A 27,288-nucleotide genomic window follows, 5' to 3' on the forward strand; every position below is an offset into this window, starting at 1 on the left:
ATCCATTTGTCATAAGGTAACACTTAAAGTCCCTTTCCTCCTGGCAACTATAGGGTGGTGCCTACAGGAATTCTCTGCCACCAGTATCAGAGCAGTGGACTCCTTGTCTCTCCTGCTCAGATCAAAAGTGCTTTAATTCTATTAGTATGATTTAGAATGAAGCCTACTCTTCTTTTCTTTGTAGTCTCCTCCCACTGTTGAGTTATTCTGAGTCCTCAGTGAGCTAACACCTCCACATCTTTTGGACATGTTACAGTTAAGCCATGACCTCCAGCTTGTATAAGAGCGACCGATTTTTTTTAAAAGAGATGGGATCTCACTATGTTGCCCAGGCTAGCCTCAAATTCCTGGGATCAAATGATCCTCCTGCCTTATCTGCCCAAGTACCTAGGACTACAGGTGTGTGCCACACCTGGCTGTGATTTTTGAATCCAAGATAGTACTTAGCCACTGTTCCAGCCTATTCAAATCCTTCTGAATTCTTCTTGTGGCCCAGAGAGAAGGACAACAACTACTTTTATTGAACACCTCATAGTGATAATGATCGTACGGCAGGTGTACTTCACTTGCAGAGTGCAAGCTCCATGAGGGTAGGCACCCGCCCTCTGCAGCACCTAGTTCAGTACCTGATACACAATCGGTGCTTGGTAAACATTTGTTGAATGAGTGAGTTAACATCTATCTCATTTAATTCTTACAGCTGCCCTTTGAGGTAAATACTTGTCTTTTTCACACATGAGCACATTGAAATCAGAGAGGTTATGTAACCTTTCCAGGGCCACACAGTAGATGACTGACCTGAGTGTCTGAGATCAGGCTTGCCTGACTCCTAAACCACCATCCCAAACTGTTAAGCCTGCCCTCAGGGCTGCAGAGTGTTTCTTGGAGGAGATCTTCAGCCCCTCCACCTTTCACCTCTCCAATGGGTAACTGTACCCCAGCATGGCATTGAGGGAGACTTAAAGAAAGGGACAGGAAGCTTTGATGGGGTTGGAGACAGAAGGGGTGATAGGAGGGTGGAGTGTTCTTGGCTGACAGCAGCTGGGAGGACTGGGGGATTCTGAGGACAAGATGAGGGAGCAAAATGGGGATCAAAGACCAGCCCAAGACTTCTTCGGTCTTTGAAGATCAATCCAGGGCAGGTTGGGAGTGTAGGTCCCTCTTTTCAGCCCCAAACATAGGGTAGCCCAAGGAGAAGGGCACGCTCCCAACCCCTCCAGGCCCAGCCCTTCCTGCCCCATCCCACACTTACTTGTTGCTGAAGACTTTGCTGTAGTTGAAAACCTGAATCTCCAGCATCTCATTTCTGTCGATGCTGCTGGCCACTGGCCACCGAAACGTCTGGGGAGAGAGGAACAACTGTGGCTTTGGTGGCAATAACAGGTAGGAGCCTTGGGGCGTGGGAGGGGAATCTCTGTTGGGGGTCTCCAACAGCCAGAATGGCCCCTCACTTGGGCCCAGTGCTCTCCAGGGACAAAGCGTTGACACCTGGAATCTCATTTAGTTCCAACGACCACCTTGCAGAGCCGGCATTGGTGCCCACTCCTCTTTCAAAGATGGTGCTCAGAGATGTTGGAGGACCTGCCCAAGGTCATGTGGTAGGTGAAGAGTCTGGACCTACCAGGACTTTTGACTCCCTACACAGTGCTGCTTCCATGGCTTCCTAGTTCCTGAGGGGTATTGGGAGAAGGCAGTGCAACCAGGGTGGTGGTCGGGCCCCAGGGAGACAGCAAGGATTGTGGGTGTGAGCCTGGTTTTTGGCGGGTGCTGAATGGAGCTGTGAGCTTCCAGCTCTCTCCCATCAGGATCACGCTGACTGGTGCGGGCTCTGCCCCAGACTCTTATATTGAGTTCAGACCACTCCTCACTCTGCCAATGGTAACATCAGGGACAGGTTTGAGCTGATTAGTGTTCCTGGGGTCAGGCCCACAGCCTGTCCCCAGCTCACTGTTTCTGGATTCACCCTTACCACTTCTGTGTTGCTTCCTCCCTATCTTAATGTTAATGATGAGTAGGAATTTGATTGGGATTTTTCCTGGTGCCCTAGAAATGGCAACAAGGGCTCAAAACAGAGGCTAAAGTGGCCTAGTGCCCCATTCTATAAAAAGCTGCCAATGGGCAGAGCCAGACATCTTCCCAGGGCTTCCTCAAAGGCCCTGTTACCTCCAACCATCACCCAGCCCACCTTCCTGGGACGGGACAGAAGACTGGGCAAGGGAAAGGTGGGAAGAATTCTGTCCTGGGCGTAGTGTTTTTGTGGTGCTTCTTGGGGAAACAGCTCACAGCAATTAGGTACTGGCAAGAAGGGCAGCATGGCATGCAAATCCCCAGTGGCATCTGCAGGGCAGTGGACTGGCAGGAGACCCACGGAGCACTGCAGGGCAAGGAGCCCAGCCTGCCACTGTTGTCTGTGGCAAGTCTTCGATTTGCGCTCCATTGGCCAAGTGGGGTCGAGTGATCTAATGACACTTTTTCCATGGGCTGCCCACCAGGGGAGGATGTGGAGGGCCTCAGCAGGGGTCCCTGTCCCACTCCATGTCTTGAGGCACAAGCATGAGGGAAGGGGGATGGCCAGGGGTGAATAGGATGCCAGACTGGAGTAGGAAGCCCTTCTGTACAGGACCAGACAGCACTGAGGTCTGCTCAAGACGCTGTGGAGAGACCATGTCAGGGAGGATTTTGACAGATCGGGTGGAAGGCAGTGACTTTTTATTTTTTAGCTCCATTTTTACACCCTACCAAATTCAGACTGCTCAATAGGCCAATAATAAATAATAATAGTAATAATAGCTGCCATTTCTGGGGAATTTTTTCTCATGCAGGGGTCTGAATGCTCTATGTGCATTCATTCATTTAGTCTTTCCAATGGCCCGAGAGGCGGGTAATGGCTTCTGTACTCTATAAACAAGGAACTTGGCTTCAGAGCAGCTGCGTGATTCGGACACTCCGTTGGTGGCTGAGCAGGCCCTGGGAAGGAGGCTTCTGAGAGCCCACCCTGCATGTTTGCCATTTCCAAAGCTGAAATTCCTTCTCCCACCCTGGGGACTTGGAGGGATTGGGCACACTGGGCCAGCCCCGCGGGTCACTGCCCAGTGTGGGCAGGGCCTGTTTCAGGAAAACAGCCTTTGTGACATCTCCCTTCAGGACTGGCTAAGTCCCAGGGAGGACCTGGCCTTGGCATGAGAGGGAGGAAGAAGCAGAGGAGGGGGAGAGGGGTCTGCAGGGTGGGGTGGGGAGGGTTCTGAGCAGGACCTAGGGAGGGCTTTAGAGGCGAGGTGGGCACAGGGCAGAAGGGTGGGCTGAGGGGCCCAGGAAGTGGAGGCAGCCCAGCCCACAGGCCTCATTCAGCGGCTGCGGCTCCAGCTTCTGGATGCCTCTGGCAGCTCAGCAGAGTGTGTGGTTTTCTTAATGAAGCTGCTTTTATGGGGCTGCAGGGAAATAAAGCAGCCCAGGAAGGCCCAGCTCATCAGTCACAGCGCCGCGTGGGAGTGGGGGAGCTGCAGGAGCCGCCGAGATTCGGTTTACTGGGGATGAAGCGGGGAGGAGTGATTCAACCCCCTGAGGGTCTGTGGGTGGGATTTTGGCATTGGAAGGAGAGAAAGATCAGGAATAAAGGACATGACCTTGGAGATGGCCCTGTGAAAGGGATGGGGGGTGTTGAACGGTGGCTGGAGGCTGAGGCTAAGGGACCTGGGGAGGGAGGCTGCCTGGCTGGGGGGCAAGGACCAGTTTGTTGAGTGAGAGTTGGGTGTCAGGGAGGGTCCAGGAGAGAGGGGGCTTCCAGAAGGGCCCCTGACTGCAGATGAGAATAATCAGGGAAGCGTGTGTAGGTGTGTGGTTCAGGTGCCCTTTCAGGAACTCATCAGCCAGGTCTGGGCAGTGCCTGAAGATGTCAGAGGGGAAAGTTCTTCTTGGAGGCTTTCTGGGCGAGGGAGAAGACAGGGTCCTCACGGAATCACAGCAGCTTCTTCAGTCTCTGACTTGCTCCGTGCTTTACAGATACCTCTCTTTCCTCCCCTGTCTCCCTCCCACGTTTTCCACCCACAAGAGGCTTTCCCCTCATTTCTCTTTTCCTTCTTCCCTCCCGCGTCATTCCTGTGCTTTCTTCTCCTCACCACATCCATTTTCTCTTTCATCAATTTCTCTCTCTCTCTCTATCTCTTCCTTTGTCTCTGTCTCCCTCTGTCTCTCTCAGGGGTTCTTCATCTTGGCTGGAGTTGGAATCCATTACAGAAGCTTTTAAAAATCCCAAGGCCCAGGCCTGGAGATGGATCAAGCCGGCACCTCTAGGTGGGGTCCTGGCATCAGTGTGGGGCCTTGGAGGGTGATGGGCCTCCCAGCTAGAGGGAAGTGACTCAGGGTCTGGGACTGGGGGTTACTTCCATTTGGCCTCCCTACAAGCAGAGGCATGGGCTGTAAGAAGGAGACTTTTTGGGTTGAATTTTCCTCTCTTTTCATCTCTCCTTTGTTAAAACTTTTCAATGGCTCCTCCACAGCTCCCTGAAATAGGTGGGGATTCCCTTTCCCAGCACCCAGAGACCCCCTTGCTGTGCCCAGACAGCATTGCCAGCCCCATCTCCCATTGCTGACACTTTCCTTTGCTCAGGCAGCGTCTGTGAGCTCTGGGTACCTTACAGCACTCCAAAGGACATGCCCACCCTTTGCTTCTATTTGTTCTTCTGACAACATTGAGGCTTGTATCTCATGCAGACTGGGAGTCTCCATGGTGTTGCAGAAACTCTAAGTTTGAGTCAGGAGACTTGAGTTCTAGCCCTGGCTCTGCAACTCACTAGCTGTGCCTCAGCTTCCCCATCTGTGAAATGGGGGGTGACAATATCTACCTTAGAGGGCTATTGAGAGAATTGAATGAGATCTCACAGGTGACAGCAGTCATAAGCAACACAGCACTGCAGAATGCTTTTGGTTCAGATTTTCCCAGTGGGGACTCTGTGCAGGTCTGCAGCTGTCCCGTCTCCCTGTCATGCCACCTCCCTCCCCCTCGCCCCCATCACTTTCCTTTTCTGCCTCGGCCTGTGGATTTCACGTGTGTCTTTCACTGCTTCTTCTCTTCCTAATTTCAGTTTTCATTGTCTCCTCATTTTTGTGGTTATGTCCTTTCCTCCATTTGGGTGACATGCTGAGAACACAGCAAGACGAGATGAGGACTTTGAGGGTTTGGGAACCACACTCCTCTTCTGACTCTGCCATTGAATTTGTGAGCTACTAGATTGAAGGAAAGGGGGCTGGGTGCAGTGGCTCATACCTGCAATCCCAGCATTTTGGGAGGCCGAGGTGGGCAGATCATTTGAGGTCAGGAGTTTGAGACTAGCCTGGCCAACGTGGTAAAACCCTGCCTCTACTAAAATACAAAACTTAGCCGGGTGTGGTGGTGCACACCTGTAATCTCAGCTACTTGGGAGGCTGAGGCAGGAGAATCGCTTGAACCCGGAAGGCAGAGGTTGCAGTGAGCCAAGATGGCGCCCCTGCACTCCAGCCTGGGTGACAGAGCAAGACTCCGCCTCAAAAAAAAAAAAAAAAAAAAAAAAAAAAAAGACTGAAGGAAAAGGGCTTCTGAAGGAAGAATTTCATCTGGGTAGCACTTAGTACTTCCAGAGCACCTTTTACCCGTAACCAGACTCACAGCAACATGGCAAAGATGTGCTCCTTTTACAAGTGGGAAAGCAGAGAGGCTAGAGTTGCCCAGGGGCACAAGGCTGCTTGGTGGCAGAGGCAAGATTCAAATTCAAGTCTCAGGATGCTTAGTCTGGAGTTCTGTCCTTAGGGGTCCACTACACTGAACCCTCTCCTGAAGCCTGGTACTGCTGGGCAGTTAAGCCAAACATGGTCACTCAAGATGTCACGAGCCAGCAAGCCCCATGCTGGGGGCAAACATTTGCTGAGCACTTGCTGTGTGCCAGGCTCTGTGCATGACGCTGTGCAGAGTGCAGGGATGCAGGTTGTTTCTCAGTCCTGGGGATAGTACTGGACAGTTCTGGAGACAGACACTGACCCGGAATAGCAGCCTGGGATAAGACTATTGACAGAAGCAAGATGGTAGGTAGTACAGACAGGGAGGGAAAGAGGGCCTCTGTTGCGGGGGCGGTCTCAGGAGCCCTGGGAGTGCTGAATCCTGACCCAGTTTTCTGGTCTAGGCTTAGCCCTGACCTGGCTGGTGCTGGCCAGGGCGCAAGGTTCTGCATCCTATCAGCCCCAGTGATCTAGGACTCTGCAGAAAAGGTTTCCCCGATGCACTTTGGAGAATGACCTGGATTATGTCCAGCTTGGCCCCTGACTGGGCCTGGAAGCATCCTAAATCAGCAAGGTAGCATCCTTAAAGGGACAGGGTTGTAGGTTTGGGGGAAAATATTGAGATACACTATAAAGCTTTAGAGCAGGGGTCCCCAAACCCCAGGCCATGGACCGGTACCAGTCCATGGCCAGTTAGGAACGGAGCCGCACAGCAAGAGGTGAGCGGCGGGTGAGCGAGTATTCTCTCCTGAGCTCCACCTAATGTCAGATCAGGGACAGCATTGGATTCTGATAGGAATGTGAACTCTACTGTGAACTGCACATGCCAGGGATCTAGGCTGTGTACTCCCTAAAAGAACCTAATGCCTGATGTTCTGAAGAGGAACAGTTTCATCCCCAAATCACCCCCGGCCACCACCATCCCAGTCCATGGAAAAATTGTCTTCCATGAAACCGATCCCTGGTGCCAGAAAGTTGGGGACTGCTGCTTTAGAGTATAATGGGAAAGAGACGGATTTGTGAGCTTAAAGACCTGGGCTCAGTCTCCCTAGTGTGGCTTTTTCACTTTCCCAGGACACAAAGGCTGGGTCTCTCTCTGTCTCTCTCTCTGTTTCTGCCTTTGTCTCTATCTCTTTCCCCAGCTTCTTCAGAGTTGTAAGTTAAATGTAGGATCTCAGATCTCAGCTGGTCTTCTTGGGCAATTCTCTTCCCCACTCTAAGACCTGTTTCTTCAAGTGCAAGACAAGAGGGTTAAACTAGATGATCTCTAACCTTAGAGATCAAGGTGATCTAAAGTCCCCTTAGGTGATCTCGTCTGTGCCTTGACTGCTTCCTTTCTATCCAGGCCACAGCAAAGGGCTTGATGTACCACTAGCCCTGCTGAGCCCACTTGGTCTGGGCACAGGCCTGTGGTGACAGGTGCCAGTCCTACTGAATATCACTGTTTTGTTCATTCTTTCACTCGGCAACATTTTCTGCGCTCCATGCTGGGTGCCAGGCCAATGATGAGCAAGACAGGTGCGTTTCTGGCCTCCAGGAGGTAACAGCCCATGACTTCCAGGGACAAGCAGAAAGGGGAAGATAATGCCAAACTCCCCTGCCCTGTCATCCCCCAGGCTGGTGACCTCTTCCTCCTCTGGGCTCAGAAGGCCCAGGGTCCCTCCTTGTTTGTAGTGAGTCCATCTGCCCACCAGACTGAGCCCCTTGAGGGCAGGGCTGAATCTTGTCTACTTTGCAAATGACCACAAGTCCTGGAATCAGGTAGACTTGAGTTTAAATCCTGGTGTGGCTCCTTATCACCTAGGAAGCGACCAACCCAGCAAGTTCTAGAGAGTCTAATGCTTGTGTCAAGCTCTCAACCCATCTTGCCACACACTAAGTGCTCAGTAAACAGCAGCAGTTCTTATCATTGCTGCAAGTACTATTGTTACTCTGGCCTCTCCCCTGGGGCCTGGTCCACACAGGGCCTGTGTTAGAGCCAAAGCAAACTGGCTAAAGGTGGTTACTCTTGCTTCCCCAGGGCACAAAGGCTGGGTCCTTCTCTGTCTCTCCATAGCTTTTCCAGTGTTGTAGGTTAAATGTAGGAGCTCAGGTTCCAGCCTCTGGGAAAGGAGACACCATGTCCAGGCTCTGTTTCCACCCATTGTTGTAGAGAGCATTGTCTTTCTTCCATGGCCTCCTCCTCCCCACTCAGGTTCCTAAGCCCAGCTGCTGCAGCCCCTCTCACCCATGCCTGAGCAGAGGAGGGGCCCCTCCCTTGCTTGGAATCCCTTACCTAGTAGAGCTGTGAGAGACATTTGCTTTCTTGTCTGTCATTTCATTTTTTTTAGCCTTGTGACAGTCCCGTGGGGGCAGGTAGAGCAGGGAGCATATCCCTCTCTTACAGAAGGGGAATGCAAGGCCCAAAGAGGTTCCTCAGCAAGGACTATGATGCGGGTCTCATGACTCCCAGGCCACCGAGTCTCGCTAAGCTGGCTCCTGCAGGCCCTGGGCAGAGTAAGGCGGAGAGAAGAGACTTTCTGGAAAGTCAAGAGGCTTTTGGGGGATTTGAAAGGGCCTCTTTCCCAGGATATTCTGGGAAATCTGGCAAGTTCTTTCAGGGGGATGCCAGGGAAGCTTACGGCTTACTCACTGGGTCTAGGGAGACAGGTTAAAGCCAGGGTACGGTTCCAGGCTATCTTTGGGATTGGGCTGACCCAGGCCTCTGGGCCCTTCCTGAACAGGGGATGGGAGGGTGGCCTTCCTACTTTGTGGGATATGCACTGCTGACCAGTGGTGGCCAGGGCTGCAGCCACTTCGCACAGGGAGAAATGGCGGCAGGGGGTGTGGAGAGACTTCAACACGGGCCTTGCAGGGGTGGTGGGAGTCAGGCCCTATCACTGTATCCAGAGAGGGCTTAGGTCTCATCTATGCAAGAATTCAGAGCCCTGGCTTGGCCGCTTCCATCTCTGTCACCTGGGGAAGTGTCACCTCTGTCACCAGGCTCACCATCCGAGCCTGATTTCGTCTGTGGATTATTTCAGAGATTGAGTGGAAGGGGCATGGCTCAGGAAGCAGCTCAGTGCTGCTTCTAGGGCTGCCACCATCTTCCCACGGGGCTCCCAGGTGGGAAGTGTGGGATGGCCTGAGTGTTGCAAGTCATTTTGCATCCTTGCTGCCCACCTCACTAAATGCCAGCAGGTTCCTCATTGTGACAGCCAGAAACTCGCCTGTCTCCCCAGTGGGCGGGCAGCCAGGTCGGAGCCACTTCTCCCCAACACGTGCCCTGTTCTCTGACCCTAGTCGCATGCTTCTTCCCATAACTGCCTGGCTTCTGCCCCGCCCCAGTCTCTCCACACTGACTCTGGCTACCCCATCCCTAAGCTCCCATACAAATCATCACGGGGTGTTGAGCCCAGGTTCCTCCCTCTGCAGTATCTCAAGCCCAGCCTGGCATTCATTAGATGCTCAGAATGTGGCCTCTTGTTCAGGCCCAGCAGAGACAGACTCTCCCCCGAGGTGGGTTGGGTAGAGTTGGGAAGAGGAAGGACACGGTGATTAACTTTGAATGTCATGCATACCTGTGGCTCAGGTGTCTGGGGCGCTGGGCATGGAAAGGGGTGGCAGTGCCCTTGGAAGGGGCATCAGGTTGCCCCCTGGCAGGACGCCTAGGCTGACATGTCCCCTGGGAGTCTTGGGAGGAGGGAGTCAGATGCTGTGCCTGGCGGATTAGTGGGCAGAAGCCCAGGGAGGTAGGACTATGGGAAACTGGGCCAGGCTGCTGGAATCTTCACTGAGCCAGCCCAGTGCCCTGAATGAGGAAATGGGGAGTAGAGGGAGCAGACCGGGTGTATAATGGGGCAAGCCTGAAGCCTCTATGACTGCTGTCTCAGTGGGCAGCCATGGTTCCACTCTCACCATAACCCTTCATTTTGTTAATCATTTTGCAGAGACCTTCACACCCATCACCAATCCCATTTGACAAAGATGGTGGCGGGTTTAGAAACTGAGGTCATTGTACAACCAGGAGGGGGAGAAGGTAAGGACAGAAACTTCCCTAGCTCTAGTGATTCACTTTAAATGAGCAATTCACCTGTCCTGCGTAGCAGTGGGGATGTACCAGGGAGGTAGTGGCAACTGCACCCCACAGTGGTTGGGGAGGGCGTGGTGCTGGGCCGCGATGGTTGATGGCTGTGTCTGAGCCTGAGTGAGGAGCGAGGCTTTGCTCCCTGTGTCTCCAGCTCTGGGTCGATGGACACAGCCACATCATGTGGCCTGGTTTCAGAGGGAGGGAGACAACTGGTGCCAAGTGTCAGCCTGGTGGCTGCTCAGCCGAATGCCAGCAGCCAACCTCAAGAGGCACAGTCTGCCATGAGGCCCTTCCCAGCCCCCACAGAGCCAAGCAGGAGAGCCAAGCCCAGGCGAGAGGGGGTACACTATTTGAGGATCACTATGGAGCTTCCAGTTTGGCCAAGATGGTGACGGACGACTGCTGGTCCTCACCCCAAAGTCAACCCTGGAGAAACTACAGCAGCCAGAGGGGAATATAGATTCTGGAAGCAGCAAACAAATAGATGAAAGAATGTGAGGAGGCCAAGGAGGCCGCAGGCTGCTTGAACTGGCGTGTGTGTGTGTAAGGATGGGGCTCCCAGCCAGGCCAGGTGCCGAGGGGACGGGCAGGGAGAGGGAAGCATTGTAAGTCCTCTCACCGCTCCCAGACACTCCCGTGGGATGGTGTCGCCTACTCCTTTGCTGATAAAATTGTGACAATAGCCCAGCTGGAGTGAGGATTGAGAAAAATCGTTGTCAGTAGACCAGCAGCTCACGTCTTTTCTCATGGCACCCCCAGAGTTGTTGCTGAAAATCCAGACTGTCTTCTGTTCCCCATGTTTCCCCTCAAGGTCTGGAGATGGCGCCCTGACTCAGGTGGGGTGCTTGACAATGTTTCCCTGGTGACCGGGGCTCCCACCTCAGTGCCTGGGGCCGCCCTGCTCTTCAACCCTTGAGGACTGACACAGACTGGCCTTTGTGACGTCCCCAACACTCGCCTGCCTCCTTGGGCCCTCAGCTGGTGGCTCACATTCAGGTCTACAGCACCTGTGGGCTCTTTCTCCACAGGGAATAACAGGCCCAGACCTGGCAGGGCTGTCAAGGTGGGCCAGGCTGCTGTTCCCCATGTCATTTGCACATGGGACTCGCCTGTGCGGAGGTTTCTGGGGGGAACACAGGGAAGGGGGTTCCTGCACACCCTCCTCACCACCTCCTTCAGGAAGCAGCTGAGAGGTGAGCGGCTCAGAGCAGGCCGGCGCCTGGGATTTGGGGCCAGTGTGTGCCCACAAGAGGCAGTGAAGGGTGCTTGCTCCCCTCTGGGCTCAGGGCTGAGGGAGGGGGCGGTCTTGGGCCTCCTACCTCGTCAAAGTCAGCCACATCCTCACAGTTCTCCAGGACCCGGGAGTAGAAGGATTGCCCTGCGGGGAAAGAGGAAATAAATTCTAGGGTCAGACCTGTCCAGACGACCAGCGTGGGGTCAGACCTCCTCATCCTGGGAGTCGTCCTGACAGCATTTGACTTGTCATGCAACATGGGATCTCCTGGCTTGCACAGCTCTGCCAGGCCAGTCCCCATGCAGCCTCTTCTCTGACTCTCTCAGCAGTCCCGTAAGGGAAGCCGGTCAAAGGCCATGAGTTCCATGTTAGGAACAGGAATCCTAAGGCACAGAAGGCCCAGGCTGGTCAGAGTGGCTGTGGAAGCGGACCCCAGGCGCTATTCTCCACCACGCTCTTCCCCCGTGGATCCCTCAGCCTCCTCTGCAGCCTCCCCAGCTCTGGTGGTGACTCCGGGCCCTGCTGCCCTGAGTAGAAACCTGGTACAGAGGGTGTAGCCCCTGTCTGCGGACGGGGGTCTGTGAAGCCCAGCTTCCTTCTGCAGCCACCCCAGGAGCTCCTGCCCAAACCAGGTCCCCAACAACAAGTCAGATCCCAGACAGCCATTCCCTGTGGGACAAGGGCCTTCCCCTTCCACCACTGTCATGCTTGTCCATCTTCCTGTCAGCCTTAGCAGAGAAGACGGTCTCTGGCAGTTTCCTCCTGGGCTTTATTCCTGCCCCTACTTTCCCCACTGGCACGGGAAGTAGAGAGTGTATGAGATGGACACCCATTGTCCCAGGCTTCCCCATCCGTATGCCACCCAGTAGGGCATGCTGGGAGGACAGAGGGAAAGCTGCCCTCTTTGCTAGTCCAGTTGGAACTGGCCCAAGATGTGGGGAGAAATAAGTCAGAAGAGAATCGAGGGCAGGTTGAAGGGGCTCCAATGTGTGGGAAACACCAGCTAATTCAGTTCACTTTGAGAAGTAGCCGCTGGAGTCTCTGATGTTCCAGGCCATGTCCCGGGCCCTCGGGATAGAGGATGGACCAATGACAAAGGCACAAGCTCCCACCCACAGGGAGCTGATGGTCTAGAAGGGAGGCCAGGAGCCAAGCAACAGGCCACCAGTGCAAGGGAAACACCTTTTTTTTTTTTTTTTTTTTTTTTTTTTGAGATGGAGTCTCGCCCTGTCCCCAGGCTGGAGTGTAGTGGCAAGATCTCGGCTGACTGCAACCTCTGCCTCCTGGGTTCAAGTGATTCTCCTGCCTCAGCCTCCCGAGTAGCTGGGATTACAGGCGCCCACCACCATGCCCAGCTAATTTTTGTATTTTTAGTAGAGACAGGGTTTCACCATGTTGGCCAGGCCCGTCTGGAACTCTTGACCTCAAATGACCCACCCGCCTTGGTCTGCCAAAGTGCTGGGATTACAGGCATGGGTTGCCGCACCAGGCCTCCAGTGCAACACCATTCAGTACATACTCCAAGGTACAATTTTGCACAAGAAATAGTAATGGTACAGAGAAGGGAGGATAAATACTGTTTTAGGGGTGGGATGGAACCACAAGAGAAGGGACTGTAATTTCTGTGAGGAGAAACCTAGAGATAGGATGAGTTAAAGAAAAATTTGTTGCTTAGAATTAATTTCTTATCCTCTATCAATTCCATAGTAAGGGAAAAAAGACAGCATGTATATTAGAACTCCGTTAATAAAAAAAAAAATACCAACACCCAAATTATATGTATATACTTCTTCTATGAAGAGACAAACATCTCAAACCATTGAAAGTGGTTACCCCCTCCGGGCGCAGTGGCTCACACCTGTAATTCCAGCACTTTGGGAGGCCGAGGCGGGCAGATCACCTGAGGTCGGGAGTTCGAGACCAGCCTGACCAACATGGAGAAACCCCGTCTCACTAAAATACAAAAATAGCTGGGTGTGGTGATGGGCATCTGTAATCCCAGCTACTTGGGAGGCTGAGACGGGACAATCGCTCGAACCCAGGAGGCGGAGGTTGCTGTGAGCCGAGATCACGCTGTTACACTCCAGCCTAGGCAACAAGAGCAAAACTCCGTCTCAAAAATAAATAAATAAATAAAATAAAAAAGAAAGGAAGTGGTTATCCCTGGGGAGCGAGAGTGAGAAGGTATGGAAAGCAGCATGCTTTGATGCGAGCCACCACACCTGGCTGAAAGACAAATAAATAAATAAATAAATAAATAAATAAATAAATAAATAAATGTGAATTTGAATTTTTTTCCAGGAACCATGCTTGCTTTTAGTAATTGAAAGGTAAATGCCTTTTTTTGTTTGTTTGTCTTGAGATGGAGTCTCACTCTCTCACCCAGGCTGGAATGCGGTGGTGCAATCTCGGCTCAATGCAACCTCTGCCTCCTGGGTTCAAGTGATTCTCGTGCCTCAGCCTCCCGAGTAGCTGGGATTACAGGCATGTGCCACCGTGCCTAGCTAATTTTTTTACTTTTAGTAGAGATGGGGTTTCGCCATGTTGATCAGGCTGGTCTCGAACTCCTGGCCTCAAGTGATCGCCCACCTCGGCCTCCCAAAGTGCTGGGATTATAGGTGTGGGTCACTGCACCCAGTCGAAAGACAAATACCTTTAAATCTCCACCTGTATAAACCATTTCATTGAAGGGCTCTCTCTGGGTTGAAGCCATTCCTATTTGGGGGTTAGTTTGGGTTGTCACTGTTGGAGACCATGGCATGCAGGGGAGTGGACTGTGCTCCTCTCCCTACAGAAAACCTGGGAGACCAGGCTAGAGTGGCGCCAGGACAAGGAGGTACTGGAGTGGTCAGAGGTCCTCTGAACCTTCCCTGTGATGGGTCTAGGGGCTGGGCAAGGAACGCGGCTCAGCAAAGCAGGCTTGTTCCCTCCAGGAATTGACCTCTCTCCTCTGGCGTTGGTGGCCTTATCTGTTTAGTAAGAGCTCTCCAGGGTCCTAGCAGCTTTTATGACCCAGGAGCTAGTCCTAGTTCAATGCAGAGCTCTCCTCTGACAAGGAGGGCTGGGGCGGAGGAGTCGTTGATGTCAGATCCACTGAAACGGGGAGTGTGGATACACTCTGAAAGGGTGTGTGTTCGTGTGTGTGTGTGTTTTGGGGTGGGGGCAAGTGGGGAAGGGCTGGCTGCATCTGAGATAAGGAGGAAAAAGCCATGCCATAAAGCAGAGGCTATCTATACAGAAAAGAGATGTGAAGTAAACAAGATGGGAAAGAAATAATCTTTAGCACTAGCCAGGGACATAAAAAACAAAGCAATCAACAAGAAATATCTCAACAGCAAGCCCCCGGGCAACCAAGGGAGGAGACGGAAAGTGCCTGAGGTTTGAGTTTTTAATTTTCCCCACAGGTAACACACAATATAAATTGAGAATCAGGTGAGCGTGTTTTGTATAGGGCCTTCCCCTAAAGACCTGCTGCTCTGAATAATCAAAGACCTTTTCATCCTAGAAGATTTTAATGAGCCTCAGATATAGCTGTCCTCCAGGGTCTCTTGGAGTGAAAAACGGAGCAGCCCAGCAGAGGATTGGGAGAGGGTGGGGAGGGGCCCTGCTCCAAGATGGTGTCAGATTCACATCTACAGGGAGCACCAAGGCTCAAACCCTCCCCTGCTTGTGCATTTGTCCATAGCTTTGTTAGAGAGGAAGTAAAATACGTGAAATTAGCCACTGCAGAATTTATACATCAGGGCTCTGTGTCGAAATGTGCTAAAACCTCATTGATTTAGGCCCTGGAGATTTAGAGGTGGTGAATATTTTCAAACAGGATGAGCTAAATTTACCTCTAGCTATTCTTTTTTAAAAAGGTTTGCTGAAACACATCAATCATATAGAAACAATGGAAAGGCCAAATTATTAAGAAAACAAAATGTCCTTCAGCATTTTGGATGAGCCATTTCAGGAGGGTATGTACAAACAGTGGCTGGCAGTATTCAAGTGGTTCTGTTCTGTTCACTGGAGCAGAGCCAGGGGACCTCCATCATCTGTTCCAAGTGATCAGGGGAATGACTAACTCCATCTCTTGTTTCAAGTTCATTTCTACTTAACATCTACTCCGTTCAACGTCAGTCTTGTTGACATTCCAGCTTCATTTTAAATGTCTTTCAGACAAAACCATTAAAAATCCCAATATCCAATCACCTTTCTTGCCACAGGGAAGATGGAGAATAAAGCTTGAAAGAAAATAGCCTCTTCCTTACATGGAAAGGCTGTTGTGGATCGAGTGAGAAGGAGGTTAGATGGGGAAAATAGGACAGCATCCTCCTTCCTTCTGAGGCAGCTGCTTCTGGGATAGCTGAGCTGTTTGGTTTGAAATAAACTCCTCCCTGAGTCAATAGATGGAGTATGAATAGCAGAGTCTGTGCTCAAAGTGTAACAAGCACCATGGTATCAGATATACCCATTTCTCCATTCACCACTTAAAAATATCCACACGGCAGCTCTTCTCCTAAATGGAGACGAGCTCAGTGCTTGTTTCAGAAGCAGGATGGCATGCTGGCCTTTCATGGGAAGTGATTTAAGGGGACAAAATGTTCCATCTGCACAAAATAGCTCCCTCTTCCAGACAGCTTACCCTGCTAGGGCCACACCTCTGAGAAAAGGCAGGTGTGCAGGGACATGGCTGCCAGCCCATGCGTGTTCATTCATTTCCACAGGCAACCAGGGCTTTCTTGCTCCTGGCTTGTGTGCCATTTGGCCTTCACAGAGGGGAGTTGTACAAAGACCATTCGAATCTGAACAATGCCTTTAAGAGCGTATTACAATCCAGAGGGAGCTATGCCAGACATGGAAAATTCTGCTTATGATATAAGGCAGAATTTTGTCATTGGCATGCAAAAAGTGTAAATAAAGTGAAAACCCAGAAAAAGGAGCAATGACTCTCCATGTAACGGATTAAGGAGGCATTGCAGAGGCACAGGCATTGACACTGGAAGACCAGAAGAAATCTGGATATTCAGACAGACTGGGGAACAAGGAGAAGGAGGGAAATCCAGGCACAGAGAGCAGTGTAAGGAAATGTTTGAAAGCATGGAGCAGAGAATGGAGCCCCCAAGGAGCTGGACACAGGACAGGGGAGTCCCAATGGCAAAGGGAAAAGCAAAAATGGTCTGCCCTCAGGGAGCAGCCTGTGGAAGCAAGACTGGAGAGGGGCTGGGGTCCCAAAAGGGCAGAGGGTGAGGTGGTGGGCCATCTGAAGGGGAAGGAGAAGGTCCTGAGACTGTTTTCAAGGACATCATGATTTTGCCAGGGCCCAGCCCACTGGCCTGTCTCCCAGCAGTGCCTGCCATTGCTGTTGTCCCTGTATGAACTGAGAAACAGTAAAACTCTGCTGGTGACTCAAACCTGGCGCTGCTATTTCCTCGCGTTTTTTAAAATCATCAAAGCCTTGTTGTATACACTGCCTGGGCTGAGCTGTACAGAGCTCAGCAAACAGTCCCATTCCCTCCCGCGATGCTCCCATGTCCTGGTGTCTCCTCTCCTGCTCTTCCTCTACAGCAGCTCTCTGAGTGGTGGTCCTGCTGTATTTTTTCTCTCCCCACTTCAGATCAATCTGTTTCTTTTGAAGGCCAGATACTCCCATGGAGCACCAGGAAGCAGGGCCCAGGCACCCCTGTGTGCAAGAAAAAGAGCCAGGCCCACTCAGGTGTGCAGCCTGGCACAACGGCCCATGGGCTAGGGGGCCTGGGAGCTGGCCTTCCAACCCCTTGGGGTCTCAGAGTCACAAGTTGTAAGCTGGGGGTCATTATCCCGGACCAGCCTATGTCTTGGGACCATCGCGAGGATGACAAGAAACTGTTGTGGGAAAGTTTAAGTAAAGCATCAAGTCCCTTACAAGCACGAGGGAGTATAGGATAGAGGTTAAGGCTCTTGGACCAGAGTCCCTGAGTTCAAATCCTAGCTACCTCTTCCTAGTTAGCGTACCCTGGGTGAAGCTAATTAATTTCTCTTTGCCCTGGTTTCCTCACCACTAAAATGAAGGAAATAATAATGCTTACAATAGCATCTGGTGCAGTTTGTCCCTCAATAAGAAATAGCTATTCTCAGTCTACTAAATAGTCTTGTTTCTCCATTTATTTATTTATTTATTTATTTATTTATTTATTTATTTATTTATTTTTTTGAGATGGAGACTTGCTCTGTCACCCAGGCTGGAGTGCAATGTCATGATCTCCGCTCACTGCAACCTCCACCTTCTCGGTTCAAGCCATTCTCCCTCCTCAGCCTCCCAAGTAGCTGGAATTACATGAGTGCACCACCATGCCTGGCTAACTTTTTTTGTATTTTTAGTAGAGACAGGGTTTCACCCTGTGGCCACGTGGGTCTCGAATTCCTGACTTTAAGTGATCCTCCCGCCTTGGCCTCCCAAAGTGCTGGGATTATAGGCCTGAGCCTGTGCGCCCAGCTCGCTTCTCCTTTAGACCTTTAAGTTATGTGCTAAATATAAAAATGACCTCTTCTATTACGAATCACATTTGTAGCTTATTTTTAGTAGCATGTAACCAGAAATAACTTTTTTTCCTCATCTTATATAGTATTTTTCAAGTTTTAGGTATTTTAGGTGTGATTATCTCTTCTGTTTTTAAAACTAGGTGAAACATTCATGGATCTTAAGTGTAAAATTCAATGAGTTTCAATAAATGCATTTAAACATTCATGTGAGTCCTTTTGTGGAAATACAATTTTATTTCTCTTGAGGAAATTCCTAAGAACAGAATGGTTATGTCACAGGATAGGTACCCTTAGCTTTATAAGAAATCGCTGGCTGGGCGCGGTGGCTCACGCCATGGGAGGCCAAGGCGGGCGGATCACGAGGTCAGGAGATGGAGACCATCATAGCTAATACGGTGAAACCCCGTCTCTACTAAAAATACAAAAAAATTTTAGCCAGCCACGGTGGCGCGCGCCTGTAGTCGTAGCTACTCGGAAGGCTGAAGCAGGAGAATCGCTTGAATGTGGGAGGTGGAGGTTGCAGTGAGCCGAGATGGCGCCACCGCACTCCAGCCTGGGTGACAGAGCGAGATGCCGTCTAAAAAAAAAAAAAGAAAGAAAAGAAAAGAAATTGCCAAATAGTTTTCCAAAGGGACTGCTGTATCATCTCACACTCTTATCAGCAATGTAAAAAAGTTCCAGTTATTCCACATCCTCATCAACATTTGAATACTGTCAGACTTTTACATTTTAGTTATTTTAGAGCATGTGAAGTAGTATCTCTTCGTAATTTTAATCTTCATTTCTCTAATGACTTAGGATGTTGATCACAGTTTTACATATTTATTGGCCATATGGTTATCTTATTCTATGGAGTGTCTGTTCAAGTCTTTTTTTTTGCCTATATAAAAAATTTCATCGTTTGTCTCATTATTATTGACTTATAGGGGTTCTTTATATGTTCTGGCTACAAGTCCTTTGTCAGATAAATGTGAATATTTTCTTCCTGTGTGTGACTTGCCTTCTCATGCCTTCTTAAATGTGATTTTTTTTTTTTTTTTTTTTTTTTTTTTTTTTTGAGACGGAGTCTCGCTCTGTCACCCAGTCTGGAGTGCTGTGGCCAGATCTCAGCTCACTGCAAGCTCCGCCTCCCGGGTTCATGCCATTCTCCTGCCTCAGCCTCCCGGGTAGCTGGGACTACAGGCGCCCGCCACCTTGCCCGGCTAGTTTTTTGTATTTTTTAGTAGAGACGGGGTTTCACCGTGTTAGCCAGGATGGTCTCGATCTCCTGACCTCGTGATCCGCCCGTCTCGGCCTCCCAAAGTGCTGGGATTACAGGCTTGAGCCACCGCGCCCGGCTTAAATGTGATTTTTTAATGAAGAGGAGTTTTCAATTTTTTTAACTCTGTGACTAGCCAAAGAGTTTCCAATTTTTAAGAAATGCAAGTTTTTAGTGAAATTTATTTCTTATGTTTAGTGTTTTTTAATTTTTCTTTAAGAAACCTTTGTTTAACCTAAAAATATAACAAAGATGTTCTATATTTCTTCTAGAAGCTTATAGCTTTTAAATGTTTAATTCTATAATCCACCTTAAATTAATTTTTGTGGGTGGTATGAGATAGGAGTTTGAAGTTCATTTTTTCTCCATATAGATATCTAGTTCTAGATATCCAACACTTTGATTGAAAATCAGTTGATTTTATATGTATAGGGTTTATTTCTGGACACTGTGTTCTGCTCCATTGGTCTATGTGTCTATTCTTAGACCAATGTCACACTTTCTTGATTCCTATAACTTTATAGTTAGGCTTATAATTAAATATAGTTGACCCTTGAACAACATAGGGATTAGAGGTACCAGCCCCTCATATAGTTGAAAAGCTGTGTATAACTTTTGACTCCCCCAAACTTAGCTACTAACAGCCTACTGTTAACCAGAAGCCTTAATGATAACATAAACAGCCAATTAACACATATTTTTATGTGTATTATGTACTGTATTTTTACAATAAAATAAGATAGAGAAAAGAAAATGTTATAAAAAAGATAATGATATAAAAAAAAAGGAAGAGAAAATATGGCTGGGCGCAGGGGCTCATGCCTGTAATCTCAGCACTTTAGGAGGCCGAGGTGGGTGGATCACTTGAAGTCAGGAGTTCGAGACCAGCCTGACCAACATGGTAAAACCTTGTCTCTACTAAGAATACAAAAATTAGCTGGGTGTGGTGGTGCTTGCTTGTAATCCCAGCTACTTGGGAGGCTGAGGAAGGAGAATCGTTTGAACATAGGAGGCAGAGGTTGCAGTGAGCTGAGATCAAGCCATTGTACTCCAGCCTGGGCAACCAGAGTAAAACCCTATCTGAAAAACAAAAAAACAAACAACAAAAGAAAAAAAAAATGAGAGAGAGAAAATATATTTACTATTCTTTAGGTGGAAATGGATCATCATAAAGGTCTTCATCCTCATGATCTTCATGTTGTGTAGGCTGAGGAAGAGGAGGGGTTGGTCTTGCTGTCTCAGGGGTGGTGGAGGCAAGAAGAATATCCACATATAAGTGGACCCTCGCAGTTCAAATCCATGTTGTTCAGGGGTCAGCTGTGGTGTGAACACTGCAATTCTATTCTCCATTTTCAAGGTTGCTTTAGCTATTCTGTATCATTTGTATGTGCACATAAATTTTAAAAAGTTTTCAATTTCTACAAAACAGTCTGTTGTGATTTTTATCAGGATTGTGTCAGCTTATAGGTCAATTCGTGGAGAATTGTCGTCTTAGCAATTCTGAATCTTCAGCCCATAAACATAATCTATTTTCTACACATTTGGTTTTTTGTTTTTGTTTTTTTTAATTTCTCTCAGCATTTTGTTCTGTTTTGTTTTTAGGGTGGAAGTCTTTCCCATCTTTGGTAAAATTTATTTTCTTGTGTATTAATCATATATCCTAAAAACTTGCTAAATTCACTCATTAATTATAGTAGCTTTTTAATAGATTCCTTAGGATTTTCTACATAACCAATTAGGTTTTCTGTGAATAAAGAAAGCTTTACTTCTTCCTTTCCAACCTGTAGGAGTTGTTTTTTTCCTTGCCGCCTTGTGCTGGCTAGAATTCTAGTACAGTGTTGAATAGAAGTGGTGAGAGTAGAAAACTTTGCCTGACTCATGATCTTAATGTTCAATATTTCTGAATTAAGTATAATGTTAGCTGGATTTTTTTTATCAGATTGAGGAAGCTCTTTTTATTGGTAGTTTGCTGATAGTTATTATCATGAATGGGTGTTTAATTTTGTCAAATGCATTTTCTGCATCTATTGATATAATCATGAATTTTTTCCTTTACTGTGTTAATATGGTAAAATATTTTGATTTTCTAATTTTAAATTAACCTTGCATTCCTGGGATAATACTCACTTGTCATGATGTGTTATCCTTTTCATATATTGCTATTCAGTTGGCTAATATTTTGTTAAGGATTTTTACATCTGTATTCATGAGATATATTGGGCTGTAATTTTCTTTTTGTGTAAGGTCTTTGTCAGATGTTGATAATATAAAATGAATTGAGATGTGCTCTTCCTTCTCTATTTTCTGAAAGAGTTTGTGTAAGATTGTTATTACGTTTCCCCTTAAATGTTTTCTACAGGCCAGGTGTGGTGGCTCACGCCTGTAATCCCAGCACTTTGGGAGGCTGAGGTGGGCATATCACTTGAGGTCAGGAGTTCGAGATTAGCCTGGCCAACATGGTGAAACTCTGCCTCTACTAAAAATACAAAAATTAGCCGGGCATGGTGGCACGTGCCTGTAGTCCCAGCTACTCTACTCGGGAGGCTGAGGCAGGAGAATCGCTTGAACTGGGAAGACAGAGGTTGCAGTGAGCTGAGGTTGCGCCACTGCGCTCCAGCCTGGGTGACAGTGTGAGAATCAGTCTTAAAAAAAGAAAAAAAAATGTTTTCTACAATACGACAGTGAAATCATCTAGATCTGAAGTTTTCTTTGTGGCAGGAAGGTTATTGTCATCATCATCATTGTTATTAGAAACTCAATTTCTTTAATAGGTATGGAGGCTCTTCAGATTTTCCATTTCTTTTTATGTCAGTTTTGGTAGGTTGTTTTTCAAAGGATTTATTCATTTCATCTGAGTTGTAGAATTTATGGAGATAAGTTATTTGTAATATTCCCTTATTTTCCTTTTAATGTGATGATACTCCCTCTTTTATTCCTGAAATTGGTACTTTGCGTTTTCTTGCTCTTTTACTTTTGATAAGCCTTCCTAGGGTTTATCTATTTTATTAATTTTTTTCAAAGAACCAACTTTTGGCTTTGTTAAATTTCTCTGTTGTCTATTTCCTATTTCCTTCCTTTTATACTCCCCTTGGGTTTAATTTGGCGGGGGGGTGTTTGATTTTTATCTATTGAAATATAATTCACATTCCATAACATTCATCCTTCTAAAGGGTACAGTTCAGTAGTTTTTAGTATATTCCCAAGGTTATGCACCCATTTCCACTACCTAATTCCAGAATATTTTCATCACCCTGGAAGGAGACTCCACACCTGTGAGCAGTCACTCCCCATTCTCCCTCCCCGCAGCCCTTGACAACCACGAATCTCCTCTCTGTCTGTATGGATTTGCCTGTTCTGAGCATTTCATATACATTCTTGCACCACATAACACCGTTTCGGTCAAACGACCACTTGCATATACAACAGTGGTCCCATAAGATTATAATATTGTATTTACTGTACCTTTTCTATGTTTAGTTAGATACACAAATACTTATCATTGTACTATAATTGCCTACAGCATTGAATACAGTTACATTCTGTACACATTTGTGGCCTGGGAGCAGTAGGTCATACCATATAGCCTAGGTGTGTAGTTGGCTAGACCGTCTAGGTGTGTGTAAGTACACTCTATGACATTCACACAAGGACAGAATCACTTAATGATGCATTGCGCAGAACGTACTCTTATCATTAAGCGATGCCTGACTGTAAATGAGATTATACAATGTGATCTTTTGTGTCTGGCTTCTTTCATTTAACATAATGTTTTCAAGGTTTGGGTTTAATTTGCTTTTCTTTTGGTACCTTTTTAAAGCAGAAACCTAGATTACAATTTCACACTTTTCTTCTTTTCTGCTATAAGTACTTAAAATGATAAATGTTAATGTGTTGTATTTTCATTATAATTCAGTTTAAAATGTTTGATAATTTCTCTTTTCTTTCCTTCTTTGACCATAGGTTAAGAAGGGTATTAATTTCCAGATATTTGGAACTTTCAAAGATATTTTCTTCTTATTGATTTTTAGTTGAATTTCACTATGGTCAGAGAACACACTCTGTAAGATTTCAGTCTTTTGAAATGTATTGAGACTTGTCTAATTGCCCAGCATATGGTCTGTCTTGGTGAGTGTTCTAGGTGCATTTAAGAAGAACGTATATTTTTCAGTTTTGGGTGTGTAATGTTCTAGAAATGCCAGTTACATCAAGGTGGTTGATGGTGGTGTGATTTTCCTGTCTAGTTGTTTGTGATTATCTCTTGTAATAACACTTTTTTTTCCCCTTGAGAAACACATCTTCAATTTTATAATGACAGTTGATGGCAGGGTAACAGAAAGAAATTCAATTCAAAGAGTTGTCCAAGAAAGCAGCTATTCCTCTCGTTTCTTACATAGTGTACTCTCTGAAAATCACCAGTGACTCACAGAGCCAGACTTGGGTACTGCAGAGTCCCTGGGCCTCACACTGGAGGTTACCCCTTCCATTTTCCCCATTTCCCTGCTAAATGGAGGCCCCATGGAACTCTAACCTTTCATTTTACACAATTGTACTCAAATATCATTTCTACCTCCACTCATGTATTTCCCCTTAACCCACCCTGCTAGCATCCAGGTTTACATTATGGAAACTTAGGCTTGGGTCAGGGATTCATCTGAGAGGCAGGGGGCGAGCAGGGATGATAAATCCCATCTCTCTGGCTCAGCTCAAACCCTTCTTCCAGGTCCTCACTCAGATTCTGACTTTGCCCTGCAACTGACTGAGAGCACTGGTTCCCATTTTTCAGACCCTGGCACTGAGGCAGGAAGGGCCTGTGGTATTTGTCTTTGAACCTTGGACAGTGCCACCCACACAGTCAGCAACTGCTGGGTCCAAGATTCCCCTGTTACTGTGACAGAGGAGCTTGTGGTCCCAGTGATCCACAAGTGTGCAGAGTACCCTTTCTGCATCAGGCACTGGGAATACAATGAGTTGTAATGGGAGGGTGATTCTTTTACTCCGATAGGGTAAAAATATTGTTGAAACTGCAGTCCTTCCTGACTTTTTCTTAAACTTTGGCTGAAAAAAAAAAAAAAAGCCAGTGGGTGAAAACTGATCTCCACCTCAGCAGATTAGCCCTTCTGCTTTGAAATAAAAGAAAATAAAATAGAAACGAGGACTGTTGAGGCAGCATCTAGCAGGTGGATGAGTTCAGACAGAAAGCGGTCAAGTGGTCTAGGGTAAAAATGATCACGTGATGGTCCATGTCTCTGGAGCCTTTTCTAGGGCTGTCACCAAGAGAAATGGATCACTGCCTGGTGCTGTCTGGATGGCAGGCTGCATGGGGGCCCCTGTTGCTAACTGATCACTGCTCCTGCACCCACAGGCGGTGCTCCTTGCTCCCACTTCTATGCCAGGTCTGTTCTGTGCCAGGCCCCATGCTGCCGCTGGGAAAGCAGCCAAGGGGCCTGCCCTCGAGGCACCTACCTGGATGGCAATGGCCCCAGGTGTTTTCACTCTGATGTCTCCATGTTTGCCAGAATTCAGGGTGTCAGCAACTGGCAGGAGTCTAGAGGAGAATCAACTAAGGCCCTGTACCCCAAATCCCGGGGTCCACGGTGGTCCCCAGGGCCACAATTTACTCCTGTCCTGAGGTACCCTTGTCCTGCCCTCTCACTCACTCCCCTGATCCCAACGCTGCTCCTTCCTCTCTCATGCCCACCTGCTGAGGTTCTCCACCCTCCGCTTGCCCTGGGCTTCCTCCCAAGCATCCCTGCCCACAGTCCTCACATCTAGAGTCTTCTCTCCAAAACAATATCTTAGCATCCCATTCTCCTGCTAAGAGTGTTTCTAGTGTGACACCAAAGACCCTCCGTGTTTGGCTGAGTCCCCCACGCCCTGCCTTCCAGCCTCCCCTCCACACTCCCCTGATGCATCTCCACACCACTAAGTCTGCACTAGTGTTAACTAGTGTTAGCCCCTCTGCCTGGGATGGAGCCTTTCATGGCTTTTTTTTTTTTTTTTTTTTTTTTTTGAGACGGAGTCCTGCTCTGTCGCCCAGGCTGGAGTGCAGTGGCGTGATTTTGGCTCACTGCAACCCCCGCCTCCTGGGTTCAACCAATTCTCCTGCCTCAGCCTCCCGAGTAGCTGGGATTACAGGCGTGCACCCACCATGCTCGGATAACTTTTGTATTTTTAGTAGAGATGAAGTTTCACCATGTTGGCCAGGCTGGTCTCGAACTCCTGGCCTCAAGTGATCCCCTAGCCTTGGCCTCCCAAAGTGCTAGGATTACAGGCGTGGGCCACCGCATCCAGCCCTTTCATGGCCTTTGTTCCTGCCAACGAGCTGCGATCCTTCAAGGGCTTCTTAAATACTGCTCATTCCCACTGTTCAATAAAAACTCCTGACTCACTTCTGGGCATTAGGGGCCACCTGGGAGCCTGCTCCTATTTCCCTTCCCATCAGCCCCTCCTCCTTCCTCGGTCTTCCCCTAACTGACTCTGGCTCACCCACTGGGGTGGCTTCCTAGCTTCCTGGGCTAAGTGGATTTCCTCGCCACGAGCTGCCTGGGCACCTGTGCCTCCCTTCCCACAATGCTCCTCATGATGGGTGCAGCGGTCATCTTCCCCCTTTGAGGACAGGAGCCACGTCTGTCTCATTCCCCACTGTCCCTCAGTGCCTGGCACATGGCTGCCCTTCAACAGAATGCGTGAATAAATGATTAAATACCTGATTTACAAAACATGTTAAAAATGAAGATTTTAATAAATTGGAAAAAAATTATGAGATTGATGAGACAATTAGGAATTTGATCACTGCCTGTTTAGTTGATAGTACTAAGGAATTGTTATTAATTTCTTTAAAACGACAAACTATGTGGTATTTGAGTTCTTATCTTTTATAGCTATGTACTGAATATTTAAAGATGGATTTGAGTTCTTATCTTTTATAGCTATGTACTGAATATTTACAGATGGAATGGTATGGGGTTTGGGATTTTCTTCAAAATAATTTGGGGTGGGGAAGTAGGATCATGGGATGCAAATGAAGCAAGATTGGTCGTGAATTGATGGTAGCTGAAATTGGATGGGACAACATAGGGCCATGATACTATTCTCTCCACTCTTGTATATATTTGAGGTTTTTTAAAACATATATATAAAAGTTAAAAAAAAAAAAAAAAGAAGATAAGGCCAGGCGCAGTGACTTACACCTATAATCCCAGCACTTTGGGAGGGCTGAGGCAGGCAGATCACTTGAGCCCAGGAGTTCAAGACCAGCCTGGGCAACATGGTGAAACCCCATCCCTACTAAAAATACAAAAATTAGCTGAGCGTGGTGGTGCGTGCCTGTAGTCCCAGCTACTCGGGAGCCTGAGGTGGGAGCATTGCCTGAACCCAGGAGGTTGAGGTTACAGTGAACTATGATTGTGTCACTGCACTCCAGCCTGGGCGACAGAAAAAAATAAAAAATAAAATGAGACCCAGGGATGGGAGTGGGTGGGAGAGATGTGGCTTTCACATGGTCGGTAGAGGTGGCTAAGATAACCAAGACTTCCCAATTCAGAGAAATGATTTGTAAGTCTGTTCTCAGCACATTCCCAGCAGCATTTTCCTGAGGGCTTTTGCAGCAGAAGACAGTTTTACAATCATTTTCATTACATGAAAGCACACTCTTCCTATCAAAGCAGGAGAAGCCTGGGGAATTTTCTGTGTGCTCTGTCTGCTGTTCGCTGGTGTGCAATGGTTTGCTCTGGGGGAGGGAGGAGGGGCAAACATTCACTACCTGGGGCATTAGGCAGAAGACTTCCCCCAGGTGTGGTGAGGGGGTCTGAGTGTGCTGTGAAGAATGGAGGATGCAGGGGGCATATTGGTTGGGACTACAGCAAAAGCGCAGGGCTATGTCCACAGCCAGCCACAGGCTGCCAAGATTGTTGTAAGGGTCCCCTCTATTGCTGCCTTCAGCAGGGACAATGCCTACCCCACATTCTCCAAGAGAGGGGGTGCTAGGCTGGACTACAGCCCACAGACAGGCCTAGGCATTGCAGGAGCATCTCAGGGGTAGGTGCACTGGGTATTCTGCCTCCTTCATCAGGGGCGGCAGATAAGTTTCCAAATAGTAGCTGTATTTTTCATCAAGAGGGAGCGCTCCCTCATTTTACTGGGGAAAATAAATCTAATGTGGAGTCGGAGGTGGTGCCTGCAGCCAACAGTAGGGGGAAATCTTGTCCCCAGTGCCTCAGCTGCAACCCTTCCCTGTACAATCACTCAGCAGGCCCACTGCTCCTTTCCTAGCTGGTCTCCCTCTACCACTTCCTATAGCCTCTGCTCCAGCTACATGGTGTGATTTCCCCGACATGGAACTTGGCTGCAATTCTCCTCCTCTAGTTTCTGGTCTGGTCAGTCCCTCACCCAGAATGACTTCACCTTCCTCCATCACCAATTCCTCACTTCCTGCATCTCCATGAGTGCAAACAGGGGCAGTTTTTCAAGACCCAG

At 48.3% G+C, this 27,288-nt stretch overlaps 1 protein-coding gene across 1 annotated transcript in view; it reads right to left on the reverse strand.

Annotated features, from left to right (window-relative positions):
- OTOF (otoferlin) overlaps nt 1–27,288 on the reverse strand; it is a 102,190-nt gene that overhangs the window by 69,730 nt on the left and 5,172 nt on the right. The window contains 2 exon segments of the mRNA XM_030921047.1: nt 1,253–1,341; nt 11,137–11,195. Of these exon segments, the coding sequence (XP_030776907.1) occupies nt 1,253–1,341; nt 11,137–11,195 (148 nt within the window).

The sequence above is a fragment of the Rhinopithecus roxellana genome, chromosome 17 (assembly GCF_007565055.1).
Source record: "Rhinopithecus roxellana isolate Shanxi Qingling chromosome 17, ASM756505v1, whole genome shotgun sequence".
Taxonomy (NCBI): domain Eukaryota; kingdom Metazoa; phylum Chordata; class Mammalia; order Primates; family Cercopithecidae; genus Rhinopithecus; species Rhinopithecus roxellana.